The sequence below is a fragment of the Papio anubis genome, chromosome 1, assembly GCF_008728515.1.
Source record: "Papio anubis isolate 15944 chromosome 1, Panubis1.0, whole genome shotgun sequence".
Lineage (NCBI taxonomy): Eukaryota > Metazoa > Chordata > Mammalia > Primates > Cercopithecidae > Papio > Papio anubis.
This window is the reverse complement of record NC_044976.1, coordinates 119,294,942-119,322,610: the sequence shown is the minus strand read 5'-3', so window position 1 is coordinate 119,322,610 and position 27,669 is coordinate 119,294,942. Positions and strand designations below refer to the sequence as shown.

Genomic DNA, 27,669 nt, shown 5'->3' with positions numbered 1-27,669 from the left:
GCCATGGCAAGTACGGGCAGGGAGGAGGTAGGTATAGTATTGTGTATTGTATTGTAATTGTATTGTATTGTATTGTATTGTATTGTATTGTATTGTATTGTATTGTATTGTATTATTTTGCAGCCACATCTACAGTACCTCCGTGTTCCCAACCATTCTATGTGCCTTTCATATCCTAGTTAGTCCTCATGACAGCCCTGTGAAGTACATAATATTCCCAATTTACAGTTGAGGAAACTGAGATGCATAGAGGTTAACTTGTCCAATGTCACACAGCTAGTAAGTGGCAGAGTCAGGATTCAAACCCAGTCAGGCTGGCTCCAGAATCTGCTCTGATGCTGCATAAAAGTGGGGTAAACTCTGGCTAAGGAATCAAGAATCCTGCATTTGCTTTCACCAGGGTTGTTGCCTCCCTAGAAACTGGAAATTCAGCCCCCTGCTCTTTTCCCTCTTGCTGATCCTAAGCTCTTCACCCATGAAAAAATATAGCCCATTAAGGAAACATCTTTGTAGAGTCTTGGAATGCTTGTGACCGGTGCTTTGTGGGAAAGGCATGTTTCAGGTGATGATGTGGAGCAAAAGGACCGTTCTGGCTTCCTGCCCTGCCTCTGCCACCTACTACTGTATATGACATTGACAAGTGGCCTTTTCTCTGGGCCTCAGTTTCCCTGGCTGTTCCAGATGATCACTGAAGTTTTCTTTAGCTCTCATAATCTGTGGGCTCTTAGTCATTGTTTTGTCTGATTTCAGTCCACTGATAGTGACCTCTGTTGTTGACACTTACCTCATTCCAACTGGGTCCATGGCTAAGTGTTTAAATTGAGGAGTCTGGGGGAGAAGTTGGAGAGTGGGAGGGTTTGAGGGAAGAGATACCCCAGTTTCTGAATTTGGTCACCTGTGATCTAACAAGAGCCAACCTTACTTTCATCAATTCAATTCCAGCTGGGAGACCTGTTTGCTTTCATGGAAGGAGCAATAAGGTAAACGTTGGCATTGGTGAAAACTTCTCATCCTGATTCTACCACTTACTTTACACACTGGGTCACCATAATCATGTTACTTAATTTCTCTGAACCTCAGTTTCCTCAAATGTAAAATGCAGAAAAGGTCTACCTTATAGAATTGGAAATGAGAATGATTGAGATAAAAATAGGCAACATATATATGAAGTCTCTAACCCAGTGCCTGATGCATAGAAGTGGCTCACCTCTCTTCAGAGGAGAAGGGGAGAGAGTATGATTCTGGGAGTGAGGAATGCCCTCCACTTTTGGAGCTGGGAGGTTAGCACTTCTTTCCTTTCAGGTTAGTCCTGGTGCCTATTCTGGGTGCTAGATGGTTGTGACTTGTGAGACCGTGTTTTCCTGTGCTGGCTGATGCTCAGTTCTTTGGTATGAGCACAGTGGAAATCCCAAAAAAAAGGCTTGTTACGTGAGTGAACACCCTCTTTTTTTCTGATGATGGGAAAAGGATGGGAAGAGGGATCTCTCAGGCAGTGCCAATTTTCCTGCTGATGCTCCAGGAAAGCCATGGCCTGGGAAGTCTGAGGCGACGCAGCAGAGGGGTGGGCAGGAAGAGACCTAGGGAGGTGGTGCACCAGCGGCCCGGCCCGGGGGAGAGGCAATGTGGAGGACTGCCGTGAGGACAAGGATGACAGGCAGACAGACGGGGGAGGGCCGCAGGGAGAAGGGGGCTCTGCCTCCTTGGGGGCCAAGGAGGGGGAGCACAGTGAGCTGAGGCTACAAGAAGGTAGAGGGAAGAAGACTTTTAGAGCAAAGACTCTAAGAGCACAAGGGGAGGGAGGGATTCAGAGGGGAAAAGGGGTGGAGAGAGAAAGAGTAGGAAGAAGTGGGAGGAGGGAAGGCGACAGATACGATTAAAAAGAGGGTGGAAGAGGAACAACTGACAGGCTCAAGAGCAAAGAGCGAGGGCAGTTGGAGAAGCAGCAGCCAGTGTGTGAAGAAGCCAACGGAAGGAAAGTCCAGGGAGGAGGAAAAGAAGCAGGTAAGAGTAGACTTGAATTTGAACAACTAAAACTACAAGTGGATATGAAGTAGCCAGAAGAGGGGAACTTGGATTCTGGGCTGGATAAAAAGAAAGCTCTTTCTTTCTACCTGTGAGTTTATTCCCTACCCCTCTCACTATTTCCTGTGATAGTGAGGTTTGGATATATTAAAAAGGAAGGTTTAGCGAAGCAGCAGATAAATTACTTCTTTGATTTAGAGGGAGCTGGAGAATTGTGAGTGGAGGGCCCTTGGGGTTCCAGCCTACTCTTGTGGAGTTCAGTCCTCTGGGGGCATCTTAGAAGTGGGTCACCAGTCCATTCCTAAGAACTTTTCTTAGAGGGAATTGGCCCTTTAAAAGTAAAACCAACACTGTTTTACGATGCTTCTGCTAGGCATGGAATCTTTTTTCAAAATGCTTTTCGAAGCATCTAGGGGACTGTTCTGCTTTTTTTTTCCTCCCTAAGGCATGTTGGATGGTTTAAAAATATTCCCTGCTTAGTTTCCTGCAGAGTATCATGTCCCCGCTGTGCAGTGGCCGCATTTGAGAGATCCAGGCTGCCACTTGCAGCCAGAGGAAAGAGGCGTGTGAAACCAGTTAGGAAGCCCAGGAAAGCGCCCACCAAAGGTCTCCTTTCCACTCGCGGTGTGAAGTAGAAGACCACGGGGCACAAAGATTCTGTTAGCTTTTTCCTGGACCTTTCTTCTGAGCAGGTAGTGAAAGAGCCCAAACTCAGGGGCTGGGAGGCCTTGTAACAGACACATCCCCATGCTGGGCCTCGGTTTCCTCATCTATAAAATGGGGAATTTGTAGTGGAAGGTTCCCTCTGGTTCTATACAGCAGTAACGGTGTGTAAGGCTGTGATTCCAGAGGCTCAAAGGCAGCTCAGAACCACTGAAAAAGGGAGGCTCAACCCAAGGATTTCTCATCTTGCTCTGTTGCTAAGTTTTTTCCTTATTCTCCCTCGCAGTATTCCATTATAATAGAGGGATTCCTGGTTCTCACTCCCCAGCAAATCACTGGGGTTGCTGTTTCTGGAAAAAGGCTCTGGCACAAAGAGGTCCAGCTGGCTGTGGGGGGAGGCAGGGCAATGGAGAGAGCACCGAACAGGGAGTCAGGAGACCTGGAACCAGCAAAATTGGAGAGAAGAGACCAAGGGGAGCGTGTGGAGGTGCAGCGCCTCTGACTGCCTGGTGCTGTGGCTCATGGCTGGGGACATCAGCTGGTATTTAGAGGTCTTCTAACCTGACTTTCACATCAGCAAGCCAAGTAGCCTCCATCCCCTCCACCCACTGTCCCCAGAGTCACAGCCCAGCCCAGTCCTTGATTCACTACTCTCTAGGGACAGCTCTGAACTTTCTACCTTCCTGCCAGGTTGCCCGGGGCAGCAGAGCTGTTTGGAGCCTGCTCCCCTGGCTGTCCCTCCAAGCCTTTTCCTCACTCAGCACCGGCCGGTGAGGAGTCCCAGTGACCACAGCCTGCAGAGCAGAGAGTACCAGGAGGGGATTCTGTGACTTCCAACCCAGCACTCTCTGAGCATCCCTCACCCACACATGTGACGTCCACAGAGCCACAGCAGTCACAGAATCAGGCAGCCCCACTTTGTCTCTGCCTTGGAACCCCAGAGGTGTGCTTGCTGGACTCCTGAAGCTGGTCACTGTTCTTATATCTTAACTGCCTCACTCCCGTCCCCTCTCCTAGTACTGCCTAAGGTTTGAGAACATTAGAACTTAAAGAGGTCTCTTCCATTACCAGCCTCCTTCTTCAACAAATAAGGAGAACAAGGACTAGAGAAGGGCATGACTTGTAGGAGACGACACAGTGAGTCAGGGCTGATTGAGCTGGGAGAGCACCCTGCCCTGCTCACTCATACCAAGGGCTCTTCTAACCTCCATCTCCCTGGCTGTATTTTCCCAGCCTCCATCTCTCCCTGAGTCTCCCTGATTTTTCCACTTGAGCGTCTCTACGATTCTATTTGTTGGTATTGACTCCCACCTGCCCACCTGCTCTTCATCGTCTGCACTGGCTGTTCGTGGGCCACAGGCAGTGCAGGGTGCTGCCACAGTGCCGCCTGGTCTCTCGGGTACTGGCTGACCCCACCTCTTAGGACAGGGGACCTGTCTATGTGGATCAATCAGGACAGGAACTGGATGACCTACCATCTTCAGGGCCGGGGAAACCCAAGGTCAAAGCTCTGCCCCCTGTCCTAGGGAAGAACTCAAGATTCCAGTAGCTGTCTGTGTGAACGAACTCCCATAAGCACCAACCTGGGCTCAAGGATTGAGCTGGACAAAGGGGAGAGATGACCATTTTCCTGGAAAGTTTCAGGGTTCCTGGAAAGGAAGCTGACTTCCTTCCTATTGTTGCAAGCTGCTGGCTCCTGGTGATGCCAGCTTGATGCCACTTTGAGAATAAATTGTTTCTGATATATTAGCAAATAATGGGCAAGTAAAGTTTAGTATTCAACAGCCCACTGAGAGTCAGGAGGTCACAGAATCAGAGGCATTGAAAAAATCACAGAGGGATCTTAGAGTTTATCTCATTGAGGGGTACGGCTGAAGGAAGAACCTGGGCATTTGGAGTCACATTTGGCTAGGATTTTAGCTACGTGACCTTGGGAAAATTATTTAATGTCTCTTACACTCAGTTTCTTCATCTGCCAAAGATGCTAATAAATATCTTCTTCATAAGGTTTTATGAGGATTAAATAAAGTATTTTAAATGGCTATCAACTAGAAAGGCTTCCCATGACATATACTTCCGAGGAGGTATTGCTGGGTTTTTATGACCACAGATTTTTTTTCTTCTAGGACTCCTTCTGCTGTCCTCTAAGCTGGAAGTCAGAAACTCTGGACTTGCTTCTTGGCTTTGCCACTAACTTGCCATACTATCACAGCTGGGCAAGTCATAGACTCCCCAGATGTTCTAACTTAGAGATGGAAGAGCCTCAACTCTTTTGTTTCACATGTGAGCAAAGTGAGGCTCAGGGAGGGGAAATATCTTGTCTAGGTAATCACCAAGAAACAGCTGGAACCAGAAAAGAGCTCTCTTCATGAAATGATAACATTGCATTTTCACAGGGGATTTCCAGAATCGTACTCCAATCTGACAACTCCATGATTCAGAACCTCAGGAGACGACAGAGGTGGCTAGGGATCCAGATGTCCCTTACCCTCAGATCATGGAGTAGACAACCCCCCCTTTCTCTTCCAAGTAGAAATGAGCCTGCTTCAAACCTCTCATTGTGAGTGTGCCTTCTGCTTGGTGATCAGATTCAAGAGTGCTGCAGCGTCTCAGAAGAGAGGCATCCCATGAGGCATACATTTTATAATATGGAGCCATGTAGAGTCCAACTTCAGGCCTAAAAGCTTGAGTTAAAAACACATTAGGAGGCAGGCTGGACTTGAAACAGGAATGAGAGTGGCTTAATTTGAGTAGGCCCTACACCTCCCTGCTTCTCCAGCTTGACCCAGGAGGTCTGGATGCCTAGTGAAATAACTAATTTATAGACTAATTACTATACTTTCCATTGTCTGTATTTTTCCCATCTCTTGACAGTTACCCTCTTGTACCTGTGCCACGTGAGGGTCCTTGCTGTGTCACTAACCAGCCTGAGGCACTATCAGATTCTGCATCAAGTTGGCTAGTTGGAACATGTCTGAGAGGAGTTTTTACTGCAAATGTCAGAAAAGAAAACAAGGAACTAATATTATTGAGTGCCTATGTGCCAGATACTGTTCTAGGTGCCTCCACATGTCCACATATTATGTTATCCCCATGAGTAAACATTCCCATTTGTTAGATGAGTTAGAAATAGGGAGGATAAGTGACTTGCCTAGGGTTACACCACTAGAGAGTAATGCAAGCAGGGTTCTAGCCCTATTATTCCTTAGAGACCGGAAGTTCCTCCACCTAACAATTGCTGTTTCTGTTGTTCTTGTTATGATTTCACATCAGTGGAACACCAGAGCCCGCTGTTTGGCCAGCCAAGAACCGGGCAGTAGACGCTGCTGCAGCCAAGAACACTTGCTGGCTAAAAAAGGAAATAACTTTCTATATGTGAATTCTGGCCAAATGATGGCAGAGGCCAAAGAGTCTGGGAATCCTGACTACTGTGGGCTGAGGGCCCCAGTGTAATAATTAATTCTAGGAACAGCATATGTAAGAGATGGCCAGCCAGTAAGCCAGAAGCTAAAAGGAAAAACCCTGGGTCTCTTATGAGGCAAGGTAATGTGGGAAAAGTCCTGCTCTCAGAGTTAAGAGACTGGAGTTCTGGGCACAGGCTTACCATCGTCTATCAGTCCTAGTCCTTGATTTTCTTTCTCGTCAGAGACATAGAGAGGATGTGGGCTTTAGAGTTAGGCTAGCTGGATTCAAACACTTTATGCAGCATTTGCCAGTTGTGGCACTTAGTACAAGTACTTAGCCTCTGAGCCTCAGTTTTCTCATCTGTGAAATGGGGCAATACTACTTTCCTTGCAGGATTAATGGGAGGGTTAGAAAGTATAGTTATAAAGGGCTTCACACATCGGAAATACTCAAGTTAGTGTTGTTATCACTATTCTTAACTTCCCCGGACCCTTGTCATCTTGTTTAAAAATAAGGAGTTGAGTTTGATTGATCTCTACATTCCGGTCAGCTCTACTGCACTATAAATCTGTGACAAATGGGAGAAATAATAAAGAAATGTGGGTATTATAATAGAATTTTCATTAGCAATTAATTGCATGCGTACTAAGTAACCCCCTTGGAGTAATTAAGAAGGACCTCCCAATATTTTGTTGTAACTTAATATCTCCATTTACTACTCCCTTTCATTCACTTTTTGTAAACATTTTTTCTTCCAATGGTTTAAGAAAATTATTTATCCTAGCACAAATCTTTCTTCACTTTACTCCCTTCTACTTCCTTGGCTTTGAAACAACTGTCTGCCAGCAGGGTGTCGCTGAGTGGACCCATCTGTTCTTGTCAGAATAAAATAATTAAATTTAAAAAGGAGTTAATTATCTGCCATTGGTAACACTGGCTGGAGTAGGAGGAAGACTGAAGTGAGTACTTCATCTCGCTCATCTCTTCTCCCCTCTTATCTCTATCTTCCTTTCCCCTCTACAGTGAGCAAGGTTCAGGGATGCTGGCCCTCAGTGGACTTCCATTTCTGAGGAAGGTGCCCACACTGCCCAACTCAGTAGCTACAGTTATATCATGTGCCTAATCATTTCTCCTGAGGCTGAAGTAGTTTCCCCAAACATAAATCAGGGAAAGAATGAAAATCCTAAATGTAAGAATTAGCACCAATCGCTTACAATCAACTTCCTATCCGAACAATGATCTCAACGAACATTCCCTCTTCAATCATCTTATATAAAAGTGGCCAGCCTTTGACTGGCTAGGATTTCCCAAACAAGAAACTTTAGGTGATTTAGATAGAGTTTAGCACAACTGTTAAGGCAGGGACACTGCTGCCAGATGAGCTAGGAGCTGGGTTTGACTCCATCTCCACCTCTTACTAGCAGTGTGATCTTGCTCAAGTTACCCTCTCTGAGCCCTGTAAAAAAAGATGAGACGCCATGCATGGTGGCTCATGCCTGTAATCCTAGTCCTTTGGAGGCCGAAGTGGGTAGATCGCCTGAGCCCAAGAGTTTGAGACGAGCCTGGGCAACAGGACAAAATCCCATCTCTTTAAAAAAAAAAATACAAAAAATTAGCTGGGTGTGGTGGTGCACACCTGTGGTCCTGGCTACTTGGGAGGCTGAGGTGGGAGGATCATCTGAGTCCAGGAGGTCAAGGCTCCAGTGAGCTGTGATTGTGTCACTGCACTCCAGCCTGGGTGACAAAGTGAGACCCTGTCTCAAAAAAAAAAAAAAAAAAAAAGAATACTCCCCACTTCCTCAGGTTGATGTGAGAAGCAAATGAAAACAGATATAGAAAGACACTTATAGAGTGTCTGGCACATAGAAAGTTGTCAGTGAGTGTTATTTCTATTATTATTATTATCACCTATATCCAAATTCTTTTTTTGTGTGTAACTGGGTAAACTAGGTGTAGTTGGGAATATCAAAGGATGACAAAGATTACTGAAGTCGCTGAGGATCAAGACCACTCTCTCATGTAATTCTCCCTACATATCCGTTTTAAGGAGAAATTATTGGGGTGAGAGGAAATCAGAAAAAAATGTACACAAATGAATAAGGTACAAAAGAGTTCTGACATGAAGATTCTGCTTGGTGCTTTGCTTTATAAAGCTGCCTTGATGTCTGGCATGACGGAGGGGCTCGATAAACACTTTCTGAACTAAACTGCCCTGACATGATACTATTTCTCAGGCAGCCTTTAAGTGAGGCCCTTTGGGTCCTTTCACAACAGAATTCTCTTAATTGGGAAGCAAGTGAACTCTGCCCTGCGCCACATTCCACTGTATGGCGAGTGGAATTACGGCATGGGCCCAGGGGGTTGTTATTATTACTATGAATAATAACCTTTATTGAGAACCAGAGATTTGTTAGATACTGTCCAGAACATGTGTCGTCGTCCAGAATTAGACTCAGACTCTGTGGAGTGGTCTTGTCATCTAATTTTGACAAGCTTGGATAAGTTCCCCAGTACTATGAGGGCAGGAGGCAGTGAGGGAGTAGTCCACGGTGATGGCATTTCTGCTTGAGACACATTCAGTCCTGCTGAGAGAATGGTTCTGTCACAGGTAGAAGAAAGACTCAGTGGCTTCCATCTGCCTGGTGTTCTGGTCACCATCGTCATTGGGCAGGTGTCCCTATGCCAGCTTCCCAGGGAGGCCCCTCCACTGACGTGCAGCATGGCCCCAACGTGTTGCTTGGCCTCTGTGTGCCTTCTCATCCTTTTCTTCAGCAACTGGTAAAGAATTGCCTGGATCAATTTGGCATTAGGTGTTTTAAGAGACTTAAATGCTCTCAATTCATCCATTGTTGTTTTTATAAAGTACATACCACACTGTGCAGGGTGTGGTGTTGAGCACTAAGGGGTTTGGGGTGGGGGGAATTTCAGGAGGCGAATACAGTGATGAACAGAAAAGCAGTTTGTTTTCAAAGAGCTCAGGGTTGAGTGGGAGAGAGAATACATGGCTTGTAGAGCAACTAATTCTCAGGTGTGTGAGACCTCAAAGGTGTGTTCAGCCCAAGGCCCGGCTGCTGACTTGGGGGACACAGAAATTATTGTAAAATACTATATTAGAAGGGCTATGATGTGTGGCTCCATGGGACAGAATGGGAATCAATAGAAAGAAGAGAATTTTCAAGGCATCCCTGTGGTAGCACCTCACTCACTAGCAATATACCTTCTTAAGCAGGAGAGACGAGAGTGCAGTCACAGCAAGTGTGCTGGGAGGTACCTGTCATCGGCAGCCTACCTAGTTGATGCTGCAGCTACTACTAAAAGACTGCTACAAGCATGGACGTTACTAATTGTGCAGTCCTTTACATCCCCAACCACATTTAGAGGCTTCAGATTAGGCCCTCAGGAGCAAATCATGGACCAAGCATGGCCTATCATGTGAGTTGAGAATAACTCCAAACTCCTAGGCATGGCTGTTAAAGCCCTCCACAATCTGTTTCTGCCTGCTCTGCACTCTCCCTCCATGCTCTGCTCATTGTACTCTAAAACCATGCTGGCTTTCATTTCAATGAATTTGTTCATGCAATCTTGCTTTTGTCTGAAATCCCCTCATCTCTTCTGTAACTCCTCCACCCACTCCACACCCCTACAAACATCACATACCCCTAACTCCTCCACAGGAGTTATCTCCACTGGGAAGTCCTCTCGAAGGTCTAAAAATTGATGAGCTCCACTCTTGGAGGGAAGACGGAATGAAACTTTCTGGCATGCACCAGACTTGAACAGAAACTCTGGAATGAAGCCCTGGTTCTTCCTCCATTAATTGTTTCTTCGAACGAATCACTTTTATATGTTTCCTCCTCTGCAAAACACAGGCAATAACAATCACCCCACAGAGTGGTTATGAGGATTCATTCATTCAACAATAAAAATTGAATGTCTATAACATTCTGAAGGTATTCGGTCTTGAACAGAACAAATATGAACCTGCTCTCTTGGAACCAACAAGAGAATGTAGAAGCACATTTTGAACAGTATGTAAGCTTTTATTTTTATTTACTTATTGTGAGGTTTTATTTTTACTGCTGACCTTAAGAAGAAAGATTTGAGCCTCCTTAGGACCTCTTTTCAATATTTCTGCTAGCCAAACATTTTCTTCAATCATTAAGAAAGCATTTATTGTGTACCAAATGAGAGAACCTGATGCAATAAGAATACAAAGTAGAAGACATAGGGCTTTTAACTTTGAGAAGCATAATACCCATTTGAGAGAAAAAGCTGTTAAATACTTGACAGAAGGAATCATGCCTGATTTTATTAATTTTTCTTTCTTTTTTTTTTTTTTTTTTGAGACGGAGTCTCACTCTGTTGCCCAGGCAGAGTGCACTGGCATGATCTCAGCTCATTGCAACCTCCACCGCCCAGATTCAAGTGACTCTCCTGCCTCAGCCTCCTGAGTAGCTGGGATTACAGCTGCCCACCACCATACTGGGCCAATTTTTGAATTTTATTCGAGATGGGGTTTCGCCATGTTGGCTAGACTGGTCTTAAACTCCTGACCTCAGATGATCTGCCCGTCTTGGCCTTCCAAAGTGCTGGAATTACAGGTATGAGCTACCACGCCCTGCCAATTTTATTAATTTAATAGACATCATTGAGTGCCCAGTGTGTGTCAGGCCTTGCACCTCTTCGGGACTGTTCTCATTACTCAGAACAGTGGTGAGCACATAAAGGGGACTCAGCAAAGTATCTGCAGGTTGACTGACAGACAAATGTTTAGAAAACAAGTCTAAGGAAATATATAACCAAGTGTGAGAATGCATCCTGCATGCTGGATGGTAATTTAGAGTCTTCTGGAGTTCAGGAGACACCAAAGAGGGCTGAGGTCAATTTTAGAAGACTTCTCCATTTTGCTGTAGATTTGCGGAGTCAGCGGAAAAGGTTCTGGCTATGAGTTTATGATTAATCCGGGTTGCTCTGAAATGATTTTTGAAAAACATTGGCCGTGTAGGGAGACTACAATGTCACCACAAGAAGGAGCACTGGGCTGGGCGCGGTGGCACACGTTTGTAATCCCAGCACTTTGGGAGGCCAAGGCGGGAGGACCAACTGAGGTCAGGAATTTGAGACCAGCCTGGCCAACATGGTGAAACCCCTTCTCTACTAAAAATACAAAAATTAACCGGGCATGGTGGCACACGCCTCTAATCCCAGCTACTCCAGAGGCTAAGGCAGGGAAAATTGCCTGAAACTGGCAGGCAGAGGTTGCAGTGAGCTGAGATGGTGCCACTGCACTCCAGCCTGGGTGACAAAGCAAGACTTCATCTCAAAAAAAAAAAAAAAAAAAAAAAAAAGGAACACTGGATTAAGAATGTAGGTGCCTGAGTTTTATTTCTGGCCATTTGGCCATATAGTTCACAAAATAAAAGCAGAAAATGATTTATGCTCACTATACACAAAATCCTTCCTCTGGCCCTCTTCCTCTTATCTAGCATCATGTTACTATTGCCAAACAAGTTCCCTAGTGGCCCCTCCAAATTTTGCTTTATCCCAGGATAGGACATGTTGAAAGAGGATGTTGGAGGTTCGGGAGTGAAGAACCTTTAGAGTTGGGATGGTTCTCTTCCAGGTTCTAGGGACCATCTCTTTTTGCCTTGCTGATTTCAGAACTTGTATCAGTGGCAGAGGGCTTTAGAACACAATTCCCTAGGACTCTCCCCAAAACCCATAAACCAGATTCGGGCTCCTGCCCCACATTCCCATAACACCTTATACTTCTTTAATGTTAACACGCATCATGTTTTATTGAAATTATGTATTTACTGTCTGCTGTTAATTAAGGGGTATAAAGACAGTTACACTCAGTGAAGGCAGGGAATCCTTGTTTGTTTCCCCTCCTTCCTGCTGTACCCTCGTTGTCTAGAATGATGGCTGGCACCCTGTAGTCACTCAATAAACTTATTAAATGAATGAAAAAAAGGACATTCTAGGCAGAGGGAACGTAAGAAGCCAAGATACGTGGGTGAGAAATGGTGAGATGTGTATATGTACATGGGAAACTGTGTAGCTTAAGTATTGAGTGTGTGAGTGGAAAAGCGGAAAAACGACAGCATGAGACTGTACAGGGTTTCATATGGCAAGTTAAGCAGCTTAGACTTTCTAAGTGGTAGGAAGCCAGTGAGGAGAACTGCTAAAGCAGTGAGGTAAATTGCCATTGTGTTTGATAGCATTTATTCATGGCATGGGCAGCTTCCTATGCCCCTCCTAACACACTTCCTGCCAAGAAGCAGATAATAATCTACAAAGTAGTTTATATGCTATACGCCCAGTAAACTCACTGAGTATCTAATCTACAAATTTCCGTGGCTGAGATAGGGGTATCCAAAGGGAGCCAACGTAGCTGGAAAAGTAACTACAGTCAGAGACCTTTCACATTCTAAACTGAGCATCTGGTACACGGCAGCAATTTTAAGTTTCTCTGACCTTGCCTGAGCGTCAGCAGGAAGTCATACATGAAAAACCCTTCACCCTATTTCCTCTGCCTGGGCCCAGGAGGTCTGCCTCACCCCCATACCTCCTCAGATAGTATCTCTTGTTCCCTGCCAATAAGACGTCCTTCCTAATACTGCCTTTCTGGTTTTCCAAGGTGTTCCTTTCTTGTACCTGTGATTTACCTCTTCCAGGTGGAATTCCTTGGACAGCACTGAAGGAGTCAGCAGTCAAGCCTCTTGGCAGACTAGACCAAAGGGTCACATTCTTTGACCCTTTCTGGAACTATTTTTATACTTCCTTGGGGACTTGCAAGGAATGAGTGACAGAGTGAGATCAAGGGAGAAGTCTTCAGGGACTGAGTGTGGAAAACTTGCCCCAAATCCTGGAAGAATATGACCTTTGTTTCTTTTTGTTTCCTTTCTATTTCCATTTTCTTCTCATTTCCTCCCCTTCTACTCTTGCTTCCATTTCTTTTCTCCTTTGTAATGCACCTTTCTCTACTTTCTAATTTCTCTTTCTCCCTCCTTCTTCTACCTCTCATCCTCCCCCACCGCTCTCATTGCTAGTAATGGCTACCTTTGATTCAGTTCTTATTTGCTGAACACTGTGTTAAGTGCTTTGTATGCTTCATTTCATAGCACTCTATGAGTTAATAGTATGTCCATTTTGCAGGTGAGGAAAGTGAAACACAGATTGAATCATTTATCTAAGCCCAGCAGATGGTAATAGAAATTTGTCAAACCTCAGTAAGTTAACTCCCGCATCTGTCTTTTCTTAACCTTTACATAGTCTTTTTCTCCATTTCCAACTCCCCCTTGTCCTTGCCTTTTCTTCTCTTCTTTTTATTTCTCCCCTTCTCTCCCTCCTTCTTTTTCTCAGACACTCACCATAGCTCAGTCACTGCACGTGTGTGGCTGACCCTGAAGATGCTGAACACTGTATATGTGCCCAGAAGAGAGGACAGACAATTCAAACTCTTATCTAATCAGCCATTTTCCTTTTGAGCACACGCTCCACAATTTTCCACATTTGGAGGCTGAAAGAGGGGGTGCTTCGCCACCTAAGGAAATGGGGCAGATGTCTGATCACAAATGACAGGAAAGGCCTCAATACATGGATGGGTCTTCGATATAGAGAGGAGCAGAGATAAGACCCTTTCTGCTCACTCAGGAACTCCCTCATTCCCAGGGACTCTGTATACTCTCAAGGTGGGGAACCTGGGGTCTGAGAGAAGACAGGGCCAGGAGGTTGGTCCCTGTCAAGGCAACAATCAACTCAAGAGCTGAGGAAGCCTGGACTATAAAATGCACCACCCTGACCCCATCTTTCCCCACAAGGCTGAAGAATGTTCAGACAGAAACCAGGAGCATGTTGGCAGCAAAGATATGAAGGTCAATTTTGAATTTGACAAACCTCTAAAGTCCCACGCAAATCTGAGGTTTTATGATTCTAAGAAAGGAATACTTATGCTCCATTCCCTCCGAGATCTTTGTCATCCTGTTGGTTAGGAATGATTAGAGACTTACACTGTAAGAACATATATTATTTACTAAGTAAGAATTCTGGAGGTAGGGAGCCTCAAGAGTTGCTTCAGAGGCCTCAGGGCACTGGTTGACATTTCTGAGATTCTCTGGACAGCTTTAGACATCTTGGTTCATACAACTCTGTCCACAGGCAGGAAGCGGTGGGGGCAAGCGGAGCTCACTCCTATTCACTGGGGGATGGGAGCACTGTGAGTAGGCTCCCTCCTGTTCACCAGGGGATGGGAGCACTGTGAGTGAGGTTCCCTCTTGTCACAGGGGGATAGGAGCACTGTGAGTGAGGCTCTCTTCATTTACTGGGAGGTAGAAAAACCTTTTCTGGAGCATTCCCTCTACTTTAGATTCTCCCCATACCTCACCTACCAGAACTAACTGCAGAGGAGATTGAGAAAGCAATACCTGGCTTTTTCACCCTGCCAATGGGAGGCAGGCAAGAAACAGGGAATTGGTTTTCTATTGGGTAGGAAACAACAGTGCCTGTTAGCCCCTCCTTCCTTCACTCAACTAACATGTATTAAACACCTACTGTGGGCCAGGCTCTGGTGATACAGAAGAGAAGACAGTCCCCATTTTCAAACAGTCCCTACTGGGAGAACACAGACAGGCAGAGGATTACAACACAAGGCGGCAAGCACTGGGAGACAAGTAAGTGTCCTGGGGACCATCACAGGAGCTGAAGAGGCTCAGCTTCAGGGAAGAGGGAGGGTTGGAGGAGGCAATGACTGGGTTAAGTTTTGAAAGGTAAATGGGATTCAGCTAGGAGTGAGGGGACATGTAGAGGTACAGAAGGAGGGCATTTGGAAAGACTTAGCATGGCTGGACAAAAGGAACTCATGTGGACAGGCAGGAAGAGGCTGGAAAAGCAGACAAGTGCCAGATGAGGGAGGATTTTGTAAGGGACATAAAGTTTTGAGACATTTATTCTGGACATAAGGCTGGATAGATGTGTGTGTGAGAACCTTACTTAAGTGAGACACAGAAACTTAGCAGCAGGGCGAGCTGAGCTGTGTGGTTGGAATGGCTGTGTTGCACTGAGGCATGGGAGATCAACTTTGCCTTACCAGCCAGAGGAAGTGAGCACTTATCTGTGATACGGTTAGCTGGTGTGACCAAAGCACACTTTTTGTTTGCCACCTCCCAACACAGCTGGTCTATGCTGGACGGTTCTGATTTTTGCAGAGTGCTTCCTGAGGGGCCAAATTTGCCGACTGCATCCTCACTCTTTCCTCCTCCACCTAGTTCTGCCCTCTGGAGCCATAAAAATATTCCTTTTCCATCCAACAGCCATTTAAACATTTGGAACAGTTGTGGAATGATTTTCAGAATGTCACATACCTCATATCACTTAATCCTCAGAATTCTCTGGTGTAGCTATTCCCACCCCTGTCTGATAAATGAAGAAACAGACTCAGTGAGGTAAATGCCCAGTCACATTTGCAGATCCCAATCCTGTGTTCTTTTTAATAATCGTGTTTCTCCAGGTGCGGTCCCTCGCTGCCTACATCAGAACCACTTGGGCCACTTGTTGTAAATCCAGATTCCTGGGGGCCATCCCAGACCTCCTGAAGTAGAATTACTGGGGCAAGAGCAGAATCCATATTGTAACACACCTCGATTTCTAGATCCGTTAAAGTGTGGGAGCCATGCTCTAATTTTGCTAATATGGTTACTTTGAATCTTCTCTTTCTTTTTATTTTTGCTGGGAAATGAGAGAGAGCTTTTCTTTGGTTGCTTTGACTTCTAAGTTGCATTGTCTTAACGAACCCACTGGATGGATCAGTGGAATCCCAGAACATGATAGACCTTCCAGACCTTCACAGAACATCCTTCTCCTTTTCTCTCTTTCTCTCTCCCCCATTTGCAGAAGATTTGCCATCTGTGACCTGGCTGTGCCAAGATGGGCGATTGGAGCTTCCTGGGAGAATTCCTGGAGGAAGTACACAAGCACTCGACCGTAGTAGGCAAGGTCTGGCTCACTGTCCTTTTCATATTCCGGATGCTCGTGCTGGGCACAGCTGCTGAGTCTTCCTGGGGGGATGAGCAGGCTGATTTCCGGTGTGATACGATTCAGCCTGGCTGCCAGAACGTCTGCTACGACCAAGCTTTCCCCATCTCCCACATTCGCTACTGGGTGCTCCAGATCATCTTCGTCTCCACGCCCTCTCTGGTGTACATGGGCCACGCCATGCACACTGTGCGCATGCAGGAGAAGCGCAAGCTACGGGAGGCCGAGAGGGCCAAAGAGGTCCAGCGCTCTGGCTCTTACGAGTACCCGGTGGCTGAGAAAGCAGAACTGTCCTGCTGGGAGGAAGGGAATGGAAGGATTGTCCTCCAGGGCTCTCTGCTCAACACCTATGTGTGCAGCATCCTGATCCGCACCACCATGGAGGTGGGCTTCATTGTGGGCCAGTACCTCATCTACGGAATCTTCCTGACCACCCTGCACGTCTGCCGCAGGAGTCCCTGTCCCCACCCGGTCAACTGTTACGTATCCCGGCCCACAGAGAAGAACGTCTTCATTGTCTTTATGCTGGCTGTGGCTGCACTGTCCCTCCTCCTTAGCCTAGCTGAGCTCTACCACCTGGGCTGGAAGAAGATTAGACAGCGATTTGTCAAGCCGCGGCAGCACGTGGCTAAGTGCCAGCTTTCTGGCCCCTCTGTGAGCATGGTCCAGAGTTGCACACCACCCCCCGACTTTAATCAGTGCCTGGAGAATGGCCCTGGGGGAAAATTCTTCAATCCCTTCAGCAATAATATGGCCTCCCAACAAAACACAGACAACCTGGCCACTGAGCAAGTGCGAGGTCAGGAGCAGACTCCTGGGGAAGGTTTCATCCAGGTTCGTTATGGCCAGAAGCCTGAGGTGCCCAATGGAGTCTCACCAGGTCACCGCCTTCCCCATGGCTATCATAGCGACAAGCGACGTCTTAGTAAGGCCAGCAGCAAGGCCAGGTCAGATGACCTATCTGTGTGACCCTCCTTTATGGGAGGACCAGGACCAGGTGGGAACAAAGGAGGCTGAGAGAGGAAAGATATCTCTCTTCCGAACTGATGCTTTCTCACTGTCATCACTGCTTGGCTCCTTTGGACCCTGGGTCTCAATGACATTGCTCATTAATTCTAGAAACTGTAATCAGGGCTCTGGGATAGTAAGAGACATGACTATCCACCCAGACTGCAGTTCCCTCCCCACCCTCTACCCAGTATATGAAGCCTTTCAGGTTACTCATGAAACAGGGTAGAGGGAGGGAAGGGAAGCATGGCAAAAGCTGGCCTGGAAGGGATAGCCAGAGGGATAGAATGACTCTCTCTCTACATACCAGCAACATACCAGATGCATTCTTTAAGTTCCTACCTCCTTGACCTGATCACCCTCCCTCCTCCAAGGAAGAGCTCAAAGTTCCCAGCCAACAGAGAGCATGAATCAAGGAACTTGCATTATATGTGCTCCTTGAGTCTGTTATCTCCATGGACCATTCCTCAGAGTAGTGGTGAGATGGCTTTGGGTTACCTTTGGCTTCTCCTCCCTCTACTCAGTCTTAAAAAGGGTTTCTTGGAACTTTACCAGCAGCCTCAACTTTACAAATGCCTTGGTATATACCTTTGGCAAATGCCCCACCTTGGTGATGTTGCAACCTTTCCTTCTGCCAGGGTGTACACCTAGCCTGTGAAGATGTCAGCTCTGCTAGGGAGTCACTGTACACACAAACTCCACTGGAATTCCTGCCAACATCTGTCATCCTGCAGCTCCTTTACAGTTCAATCCAATGATAGAAACCATCCCTTCCCTTTCTCCCTTGGCTGTTCACCCAGCCATTCCCTGAAGGCCTTATCGACAGGGATATCCAAGAAGCCGTTGTCCTCTCTCGAACCCTGACCAGATCCCCAGCCACTGAGGCCAGTGGAATTTCCCCAGGCCTTGTTAAAACAAAGAAAGCATTGTACTTCTCAGATTCCCCTTGTGGAAAAAAAATTCTGCTGTGAAGATGAAAATAAAATAGGAGAGAAAACACTGGAAAACTATATTCCCCTCCTATTTACTTCCTTTGCTGACTGCCAACTTAGTGCCAAGAGAAGGTGTGATAACAGCTATGGAGGCCCCCAGATCTCCCTCTCCTGGAGGCTTTAGCAGGGGCATGGAAATAGTAGGGGAATCTCCAGCTCTCTTGGCAAGGCCTTTATTTAAAGAGCACAGAGATTCCTATGTCTCCCTAGTGCCCCTAATGAGACTGCCAAGTGGGGGCTGTAGAAAAGCCTTGCCTTCTCCAGGGACTGGCCTTGTTTCTGTATTCACTGGATCCATAATGGGTTACTGTTGTTTTGGATGAAGGTAAAGGATGCTCAGAATTGTTGGATACTGAGACTTATAGAGAGATTATTGCATTATTAAAATGCACGTGTGTGTGTGTGTGTGTGTGTGTGTGTGTGCTGATAGGATGGGTAAAGGCTAGGGGAGTCCTGAAATAAGGAAAGGAAACCACAGAGAAACTTGTGTCTTCCTGCTCTCCTCTCCGGCTGCCTCGCAGAGGGGCTAAGCCTCACTGTCTTGGTGTTATTAACCTAAACAGATAGGCACGAGAGGTTGGGACAGAGGAGGCTAAAGGCTCAGGAGGTTCAACCTCTGACTCACCTGCCCGTCTCTGGGCCCTCTGCTGATACTTGGATGCTATTGTTGGGTGGAAAGAAAAATGGGAGTGGGCAAGTGGAGGAAAGTGACTAGGATGCCATTTAGGAAGGAATGTCTAATCATCCCAGGTCCCTGGAGGGGACACCTTTTAATCTATTGCCTAGCATTAATATTTTCTCTCCTTCTATCTCTGAAATGTTTTATGAAATGAGCGTTCTTGAATTGGAAGTTCTGTGGGATCAATCTTTGATGGTGAGGGTTTTAGAAAGGAAAAATTAAGTAAAATGTGTCATTTGTCTAAATAAAATCTATCTCTACATCTGTCTCTCTTTTGTTGTCCATTTCATGCTGTGACTACAAGAGGATGGCAGACTTGGTGGGGAAGGGAGCGCTTGGACTGTACCCATCAGTAAGCCAGTAATGCAAAGAGCTTTGAAGTCAGGCATGCAAGGGTTAAAATTCCAGTTGCTAACTTACATCTGGACTCCAGCAAGACAATCTCTGAGCCTTGGTTTCTTCATCTGTAAACTGGGCCCCGTTAATATCTACCTCATGGGCTGTTAACTGAGCTGTTAATTACCTCATAGGGCTGTTATCTGAGTTGACTGTAAAGAGTTCAGCAGAGTGCTTGGGAAATAACAGTCATTACATGGTAATTGTTATTATCTGATTATTTTTGTTATTGTTTTGAATACACAGTATTTGGAAATGGGATGTTGAGGGATGATTCCAAAACTTCTCTTTATCAAGCCCACAATCTGCCTAATGTGATCAGATTAACTCACATTATTCTATTCTAACAATTAGAATAGAATTAAACAGGAATTAATGTATCATCAGTTCTAGGAACCATAGGCTCCAGGAGGTGATACATAAAAAACAAACAAAACAAAAAACTAACAAACTACACAGAAAAGAGGGGAGACCTGACCTGGACCTAAAAAATGAGAAGGCTTTAGAGAAGTATAGACCCCAAGGATGAGTCTGTGAAAAAGGTCTTTGTATTACCATTTTACAGATACGTAAACTGACGCCCAGAAGAGTTCCCTGAGAGTGGGGCTGCTTCTCACTGGCTCCCTGATTGATATTTCATCTATTTGGAAGAAGAGAAATAACTGTTGCTGCAAACAAAGGGTGAAGGGACCGACCACCTAGCCTTTCACCAACAAATGGGTGTCATTTCCGAGAGAAGATTAGGAAAGACAGACAGAAGTGTAATCTTACCTACCAATCAGTCTTCTTTACCAGGGCAGGAAAGCTTTTTTAAAAGGGTCTTGCAAAGAGATCATAGAACGCATATTATGACACCAATATGGAGACTTAGGAGTACCCCTGGCCTCTGTCTGAGGATAAGGTGCTTCACCCAGAGATACCGTGGTAGTCCAACTAAAGAAAGCACCTGGAACCCATTTTTTTTCTCCTAGAAAAATAAAAATCAGTTTTAAAACATAGTCATTAACATTTAACAGTTCATTTTATGCCGGACTGCAAAAACTAAGGAACTTATAGTAAGATTTCAACTTCATGTATGTCTACTCTCATTTTCTTTCTTTCTCCCTCCCTTCTAAAGCTTCATCACTAAAGAGCATAATCTGGTTGGTAATAGAGTGAACACACTCCGAGTTGCAGGCCCCTTTAGGCCCATTTCCTTAAATTGCTTCCTCCAGTGCCAGATAAGAACAGAATGTCTACCAGAATGTTTCATTCCAATGGCTCAAGTGTTTAAGTGGTTAAATGCTAATAATACTCCTATGTAAAATCATAGTATGAATGGGTTTCAGATTTTTTCCTAATAGCAAATTGCGATACCAGAGAAAAAAACAGAAGAACAAGGACAGTAGGCATCTTGCAGGCATCTTGAAGGATTGCTGTCATGATGTGGAAATCAGGAAAACAGCGAGGCTGGAGGGAGCTGCCCATGTCCCAATCCTCAGGAAGTTCTGGAAGCCCCTGCAATTGGTCCTTGATAATAAACAGATTTTTTTAAATCCTAGATTTTTAAGTAGAATATGATTAGGGATTTTTCCTTTCATTGGTCACTTGATGGTCATCAGAGATAGGTAGGATCTATAGTTTTTTATTGTTGTTTCAAGTGGAAAATACTGTCACTCAACAAAGAATTACTGACCAGCTATTTTCAGCTATGCATTCTGTTAGGCTTTAGGAGTATAATTTTAGAAACCAGACATGGTTCCTGCTTTTTGGATCTTACAGTCTGGTGGGGAAGGCACTCTAACACAAATAAACAAATAAAATAATTTTGTGTGTGTGTGTGTGTGTGTGTGTGTGTGTGTGTGTGTGTGACAGGGCTCACTGTGTTGCCCAGGCTGGAGTGCAGTGGTGCGATCTTGGCTCACTGCAAACTCCGCCTCCTGGGTTCAAGCGATTCTTGTGCCTCAGCCTCCCAAGTAGCTGGGATTACAGGCATGCACCACCATTTTTAGTAGAGATGGAGTTTTGCCATGTTGGCAAGGCCGGTCTCAAACTCCTGGCCTCAAGTGATATGCTCGCCTCAGCCTCCCAAAGTGCTAGGATTACAGGTGTGATTCACTACACCCAGGGATAAATAAAATAATTTAAATTGTGACAAGTGTCATGAAAGAAACAAGGGGTTAACAAAGGTGGGCTGAGAGATTCTAGTATTCAGATAGGGCAGCAGAAAGTCCTTTCTGAGGAGGTAACATTGAAGCTGAGATGTGACAGTTTAGAAGCCAGGCACTGATGCGCAGGGGAAGAACCCAGGTGAGTAAATCTAAATTCCTTCCAGAAAATTCCAGAATACAGCTTTCCCTTATCTCACTTTGGTCCAACATTTTTGAAAGACAGAATTCAAGCAGTAACTAAAACAGCACAGTTTGGCACCAACTGTAGCAAAACACACATACCTCTTTCTACAAAAAATTCAAAAGACTGAAATCTTTTCACTCAAGGAAGCAAAAGGAGCATATGTAAAAGATCTGAATTAAAACAAGAAAATATATGTTAAGTTCTAAAAGCCCTATTTTTTTTTTTTTCATGATCAGGAAGACTGTCAGAATCCACTAGTATCAATTCTGATAACACACTTTGGCCTATTCCATGGGGTACGACTGGAGAGGGGAGGCAGGGGTGCTCGGGTACAGAAGGGAGTCCAGTCCAGGCTTGTTGGAAGAAGACTATATCCAAAGGCACTGGGAGAGAGTCAGCAGGGCATGGCCCAGAGTAGCCTTAGCATCAGGAAAGTCAAAGCAGCAAAACATCAAGTACACAGAGAAGTGGGGAATGCAGAGGGTGGAGGAGGACATAGCAGGGAAGCCAGGCCACGGAAGTTGTGTAAGACACCAGACAGGCAGGCAGGCACTGTTGGGGACATGTCTCAGCTGGCAGTAAGGCTCCAGACCCTGATCTGGATTTGGAGCTGGACTTCCAGACTCAGGGAAGGGAGTCTGACATGGGCAGAGTGGAGCTTCATCCTAGTAGCTGGGTTGCTAAGCAAGGCACTAGGACAGCGTCTTGGATAGAGTACAAGCAGGCTCTTGTACTCTTGTGGGGCCCATTATCAGAATTACAGAGGTGTGGATGAATGAACTGAGTCAAGTTATGGGTGGCAATATATATGATGTTTATAGATACAGTACCTTCAAAGCCTTAAACCAAAGGAATGACAACTGTGAGACTTCTAAGCACCTCCTCAAGCCAGCGGGTGGGGAGATGATATGGGGGATGGAGGCTAATGCTTTTCTTTATCTATCACCACCTTCAGCTAAGGGTAGCACAGCCCCGGGGAGGCCATGGCTTGGAAACAAGACTCAAGCCCCGTCAGTCCCTTCAACTTGACTGAATTTTCCATTACCCGGATTCAAGGCCCTTATGGGACTGTGTGCATGTACTTGGGAACAAAGGGTTTCTCAGAGAAAGTGAGAACCATGCAGGATCCTTTCAGGAGTGTTCATTGCCCTGGGCTCTGCAGCCTGGCCAAGGCTAAATCCCCTCCAGCAGCAGCTGCTCTTCAGTCAACAGGGGGATTCAGGGAAGGGTAGAAAGTTATTTTATACCTTCCTGGGACTTGTCTTTCAATGTGATAAAATATAACCTGGAGGGGTTTACATTTACAAAGGTTTGAGGTAAAATTGCACATTTGAAACCATTATAAAAACTTGTGTAGGGTGTAGTTGACTGGGGAAAAGTCAATTTAAAAACCCTTGCATATTTTAATAGTAATAATGAAATACACCTTCAATTATTAAGTGCTTGCTGTTTTCTGGGCATTGTGCTAAGAGATTTTATGAATTGCTATTTCATCCTTACAGTAATCCTATGAGGTTATTTGACCCCATTTTACAGATAAGGAAACTGAGACTTAGATTCAGTAACTTGCACAGCGACTAGGCAGTAGGACTGGGATTCGAACCTGCCTTATACTTCTCTTAAGTGCTCATCATATATTCTTAAGTAAAAAGGCAAGACACAAAATTGTATGTGTAGCATGATTATGATGTGTAAAATTAGGCATTCATGCTTGGTGTGGTATCCCATTGCACATCTATAGTACCAGTTATTTGGGAAGCTGAGGTGGGAGGATCACTTGAGCCCAGGAGTCCTAGGGCAGCCTGGACAACATAGCAAGACCCCTATCTCAAAAAAAAAAAAAAGGCATTTATAAGAGCAAAGACTTGAGGGAAACAAACAAAAATGAAAGCAATTTGGTGGATTGGTGGGGGTGCTTTAATTCTCTTAATTTTGTAAACTATTTTAATGTAAAGATGCTATTTTTGAAATTAACACACTTAAAATACACTTATATTCAACTTTTGGGCTAAATTTGGTGTTCCCCTGGGGTGGCTGCCAGGAGCTGCCTTTCAGTTTCTGCAATCCTCATGCCTGGGAAAATTGTTTTGTTTGGGCTCAGACTGTCACCCTTAAATGGGATATGGTTAGCAGGAGGTGCCCATGCCAGGGTCCTGGCAGCCAACTGTGTGACAGCAGATGGCCCACCAGCTGCAGCCTCTGGGAATGGCGGAGCACTAGAGTGAATTGGGAGGTATGGTTTCTCCCATGAACTCTTCTTACACATCCCAGTGTGGTGAGCGCCCACTGCACACCACGTCAGGGCCACGGGCAGGCACCGTTTGGGAGGATATCAGTAAGAGAGAAGCCTGCCCTCAACCACTCAGGACCTTGTAGAGGAGGGGAACAATGCCATATTACCAGGGAGCAGTGCTCAGTGTGGTAAGAGGAAAAAATGGCACTGAAGGTCTTCAGAGGAAGGGGAGAACCTGGGGAGGAGGAAGAGCTCAGGAAGGGCTTCACAGAGTTGGTGGCACTTGAAATTGCCTTTGAAAGAGGAATAAGTTTTCCTATGTCAGAGGAGAAGACTTTCCAGTGGAAGAAAATGGCACAAATTAAAACAAACAAACACACACCAGCAACAGAATCAATGTAGAACTGGTGTGTTCCAGGAGCTGGGAGAAGCCCTGAGGGAGTGAGGCCAAGAGGTGGGATGTGCAATGGGAGACGCTGGACACTTTCACTCTGTAGTGGTAGCGACCTGTTGAGTTTCCCTGTGTGTTGGGAGTGGGATGATCGGGGCTACACTTCAGAGTTACACTTCATAGTCGCAGCACGTGAGACAGGGCAGACTGCGGAGGCTGGGAGAGGGGTCAGCATGAGCTGGGGACACAGGCAGTAGGACTTGGTGACTGGTCAGGTAAGGAGTGGGAGATGGTGGTAGGAAGAAGTCAGGAATGACTAAGAGGCTTCAGGTCTCTGTGACCATTTATTCAACAAAATGTATTCCATTCACTTATTTAGCAAACATAAGATGCAGGCCTGCTGTATGCCTCATACAGCGCCAGGACCTGGCGATTCAGAGAGGAAAGCTATGGTCAGGCAATTATTATGCAGTAGAGGGATCATGGGTGTAGTAGACTCTTCTCTGCTTTACTACAGATCCTCTCCACCTCACCTGCCTCTTCTTCCAGCCGTCTGGAAACCATGTGGATCGATTTCACATGGGCGCAGCTGACTGCATCTGACTTCCCCCATGATTTCCTAAGGAAGCAGTGGTAGAACCCTGCTCAGTACTTTCCCCAACACATGGGCAACCTTGAAGTGTGAGCCTAATGCAACACATGGCAAACCTCTGATCAGCGGGAGGCAGAAGCCTTGTCTCCTTCCCTGTCCCACTCCCCTGGTGGTTCTGAGATCTGGGTGATAGGGCTTCTCAAGGGTGCGGTCCTGTGGTTTGAGCAGCCAGCGACACTTAGCAGTGTCCTGCTTGAAGACACATCTGCCTATTGACTCTGCCTCCTTACCTGCCTTTCTCACCTCATTCCCTATTGTTGCCCCTAAAACTATACACCCTATTGATGTGTTAGTACATCAGCCTTTGCCTCAGGCTCTGCTTCCTGGAGAATCCAGACTGAGCCAATGATTCCTGTTTGAAATGTAGCTTTCCTCACTCTACAATCATATGACATTCCGACTAAGCCTGGAGCATCAAGGTTAGCAGCTATCCTTCACTGCTAGAACAAGTATATGTGTGTAGGGAAAACATTCTGACATTTGATAGCATTCTTTCCAGCATTTACAGGGATTTTTTAAAATTCCTGTGGTTTCCTGTGTGTGAGTCTTGTCTACCTGGATAGATCTTTACCTCCAAGACCTTGTGCCCTGCAACATTTAGGACAACGTTAGCAGGCAAGAGATGCTGGAAAACATCTGCCATGTTGAACTGAAGTTGTTCTTTCTTATTTTTCTGGATTCTACTTTGTCTTTTGCCGATTCACTTTATCTGCAAACTAGTTTCCAAAAGGGCATGTTCTTCCTCTCCTTGTGCCGCCTGTGTGTGGTGAAATATAGCACCAATGGAAACTTACACTGAGCATGAAAATATGACCACTTTCCAACAGACACAATGCTTTATCCAAAGAGCTTTCCTCCCCAGACAGTGGCTCTGAAGGTCCTGCTTGGGAAATATCCAAGTTTGTTGCTACTATCATGTCCCTATATCCCCCTATGTTTCCAAGACATCCTATCTCCCATCCTCCCACCACCGCTGACAAACTGTGACGGCCCCCCAGTTTTATTTGAATTTTTGATGGGAAAGGAAATTAAAGTGTGGAAAGAAACAGTTAATCAAGGACTTCCCTGTCACTAACTTGTCTGTCTTCTTCCCTACCCCCTACAATAGTCCCAAGATTTTAGGAAAATAAAAAATTACTACACACATACTCACACATGTTGAGGTCCCTATTTTAACATGTATAGCAGCCTTTAACCCAGTGGGTTCTCTGGGAGTGGGAGGGGGCAGCTAAAATGATGGTGGCCTTTCGCTCTGCCTCCCATGTCGGGCTCAGGCAGGAGAGCTGAGAGTGTGGAGGTGTTGAGTTCAGGACAGCCAGGGCACTTCAGCTGGTTAGAGAGAGTGAAAGGCGCCCTCTGACAGCTGGGTCTGGGAGCTGTCACGTCATGGATAGAGCTGCTCTGTGTAGCAGCTAAGCTTTCAAAGGGAAACACCTCTGGCTTTTCAAACATGCACTTTCTGCTTCCTTTCCCTGGCACCTACTTAGACCCTGCCATTCCAAGCCCCCATGCTCATTCCTTCCAACACTTGCCATCCACCCCACTGACTTTCCCTTCCCATACAACAGAGCGCTGGGCCATGGGGGTTGTGTGCATGACTTGCCCTCCCGACTATACTCTGGGACATCAGAGAGTACATCTGACACTACTTTTCTGTTGCCCTCTGTCCCTAGCACATGAGTCATAGGATTTCATAATGGTGAGGAGCCCCCACTAGCAATCACATTTAACTCTTATTTTCCAGGAAACTGAGCCTGGAAGGAGCAAGAGTCCTAGAATCTCAGGGCTGAGCAGTCATCTAGCCTAATCTAATTGCTATGATCTCTCCACCGCCTGGCAATGGTCTTCCAGCTTCTTCTGAGCATTTCCATTGGCAAAGCAGCAGAGTGGTTAAGTGTACTCAGCCTGGTTTCATGGATCTTGGGGCCAGATCTTAGCCTTGCTACTTAACCTCTTTGAGCTTGTTTCCTCATCTGTAAAAGTATCTAACACATAGGATTACTGTGAAGATTAAATGAAGCAAGGCACGTAAAGCACTTAGTATAATAGCTTAGTAAAGTGATTGCTGAATAAATATTAGATATGCTTATGCCATTTCCCAGTACAGCCCAGCTTATCATTAGGTAGCTCTGTTAGAAATGTTTTAGTTTTCTTTTAGTTGAAATCTTTGCTCCTACAGTTTCCATCTTGTGTGAGTTGCCCAAAGTCACCCAGTGAGTTAGAGTTGGTGACAGAGATGAGACCAGAACCCAGTTCATTCCACAGGGCAGGCTGTCTCTGAAATACTTGCTGCAGGAATGAAATGGACAGCAATTTGCCATAATAAACTGCTGTTATCGTGATTCCCATTTTAGAAGCTGAGACAACAAAGTGGTTTTCCCAAGGCCTCAGAGCTAGTTAGTGATAGAATCAGTTATAATCCCATGTCTCCTTCCTAGTTTGATGTTCTGTCCCATCACAGGTGCAGCTTTAATGAGATTCTCTGTGCTCCTTCTATCTTAGCAGGCCAGAGAGAAGGATGTGTAGATGAAGATAGACAGCAGCCTGCTATGAGGTCCCCTGCACACAGTTTCCCATGCTACAGAAGCAGGGTTAAAGGACAGGAATAGTTCTGACCTGTAAGTGTACTGGAGACGTAAGATTGGTCCTTTAGCTCTGTAGAGGGCCTTGCATCAAAACTGCGAACACATTTTGCTTCCAGAGAGCCTATCTTGTAGGGATGATGGCTCAAAGTATGGGGTACTCCAGTGGAAACATCCTGGGGAGTCAAGGACAAGATGAGTACCCTGAGCACCTGAGGGGACAGCTGGAAGATTGTTTAAAAGAGCATTTACCAATTCTACAGCACAGGGGTGGATTGAG

At 45.7% G+C, this 27,669-nt stretch overlaps 1 protein-coding gene and 1 long non-coding RNA gene across 5 annotated transcripts in view; one reads left to right on the top strand and one right to left on the bottom strand.

Annotated features, from left to right (window-relative positions):
* LOC108581314 overlaps positions 1 to 9,826 on the bottom strand; it is a 31,994-nt gene extending 22,168 nt beyond the window's left edge. Inside the window, exon 1 of the long non-coding RNA XR_004179149.1 lies at positions 9,748 to 9,826. This is a non-coding gene — a long non-coding RNA (uncharacterized LOC108581314). The remainder of the gene's footprint in view (positions 1 to 9,747) is intronic.
* Positions 1,641 to 19,069, top strand: GJA5 (gap junction protein alpha 5). Of its 4 annotated transcripts, none has more exons than XM_009217440.3 (2): positions 1,641 to 2,001; positions 15,982 to 19,069. In XM_009217440.3, the coding sequence occupies exon 2, from the start codon at positions 16,015 to 16,017 to the stop codon at positions 17,089 to 17,091; it is 1,077 nt and encodes a 358-aa protein (XP_009215704.1). In that variant the 5' UTR covers positions 1,641 to 2,001; positions 15,982 to 16,014; the 3' UTR covers positions 17,092 to 19,069. The 4 variants fall into 4 exon arrangements, 2 of the variants coding, with proteins under 2 accessions (XP_009215704.1, XP_009215709.1); XR_004178842.1 differs by lacking the exon at positions 15,982 to 19,069 and adding an exon at positions 10,437 to 10,471 and having other exon boundaries at positions 1,797 to 2,001; XR_001893327.3 differs by lacking the exon at positions 15,982 to 19,069 and adding an exon at positions 4,812 to 6,707 and having other exon boundaries at positions 1,797 to 2,001.
* Positions 19,070 to 27,669: the final 8,600 nt, after the last annotated feature.

Excerpts from the sequence above, each read along its gene's own strand:
- GJA5 (XM_009217440.3), top strand. The coding sequence starts at position 16,015 with ATGGGCGATTGGAGCTTCCTGGGAGAATTCCTGGAGGAAGTACACAAG.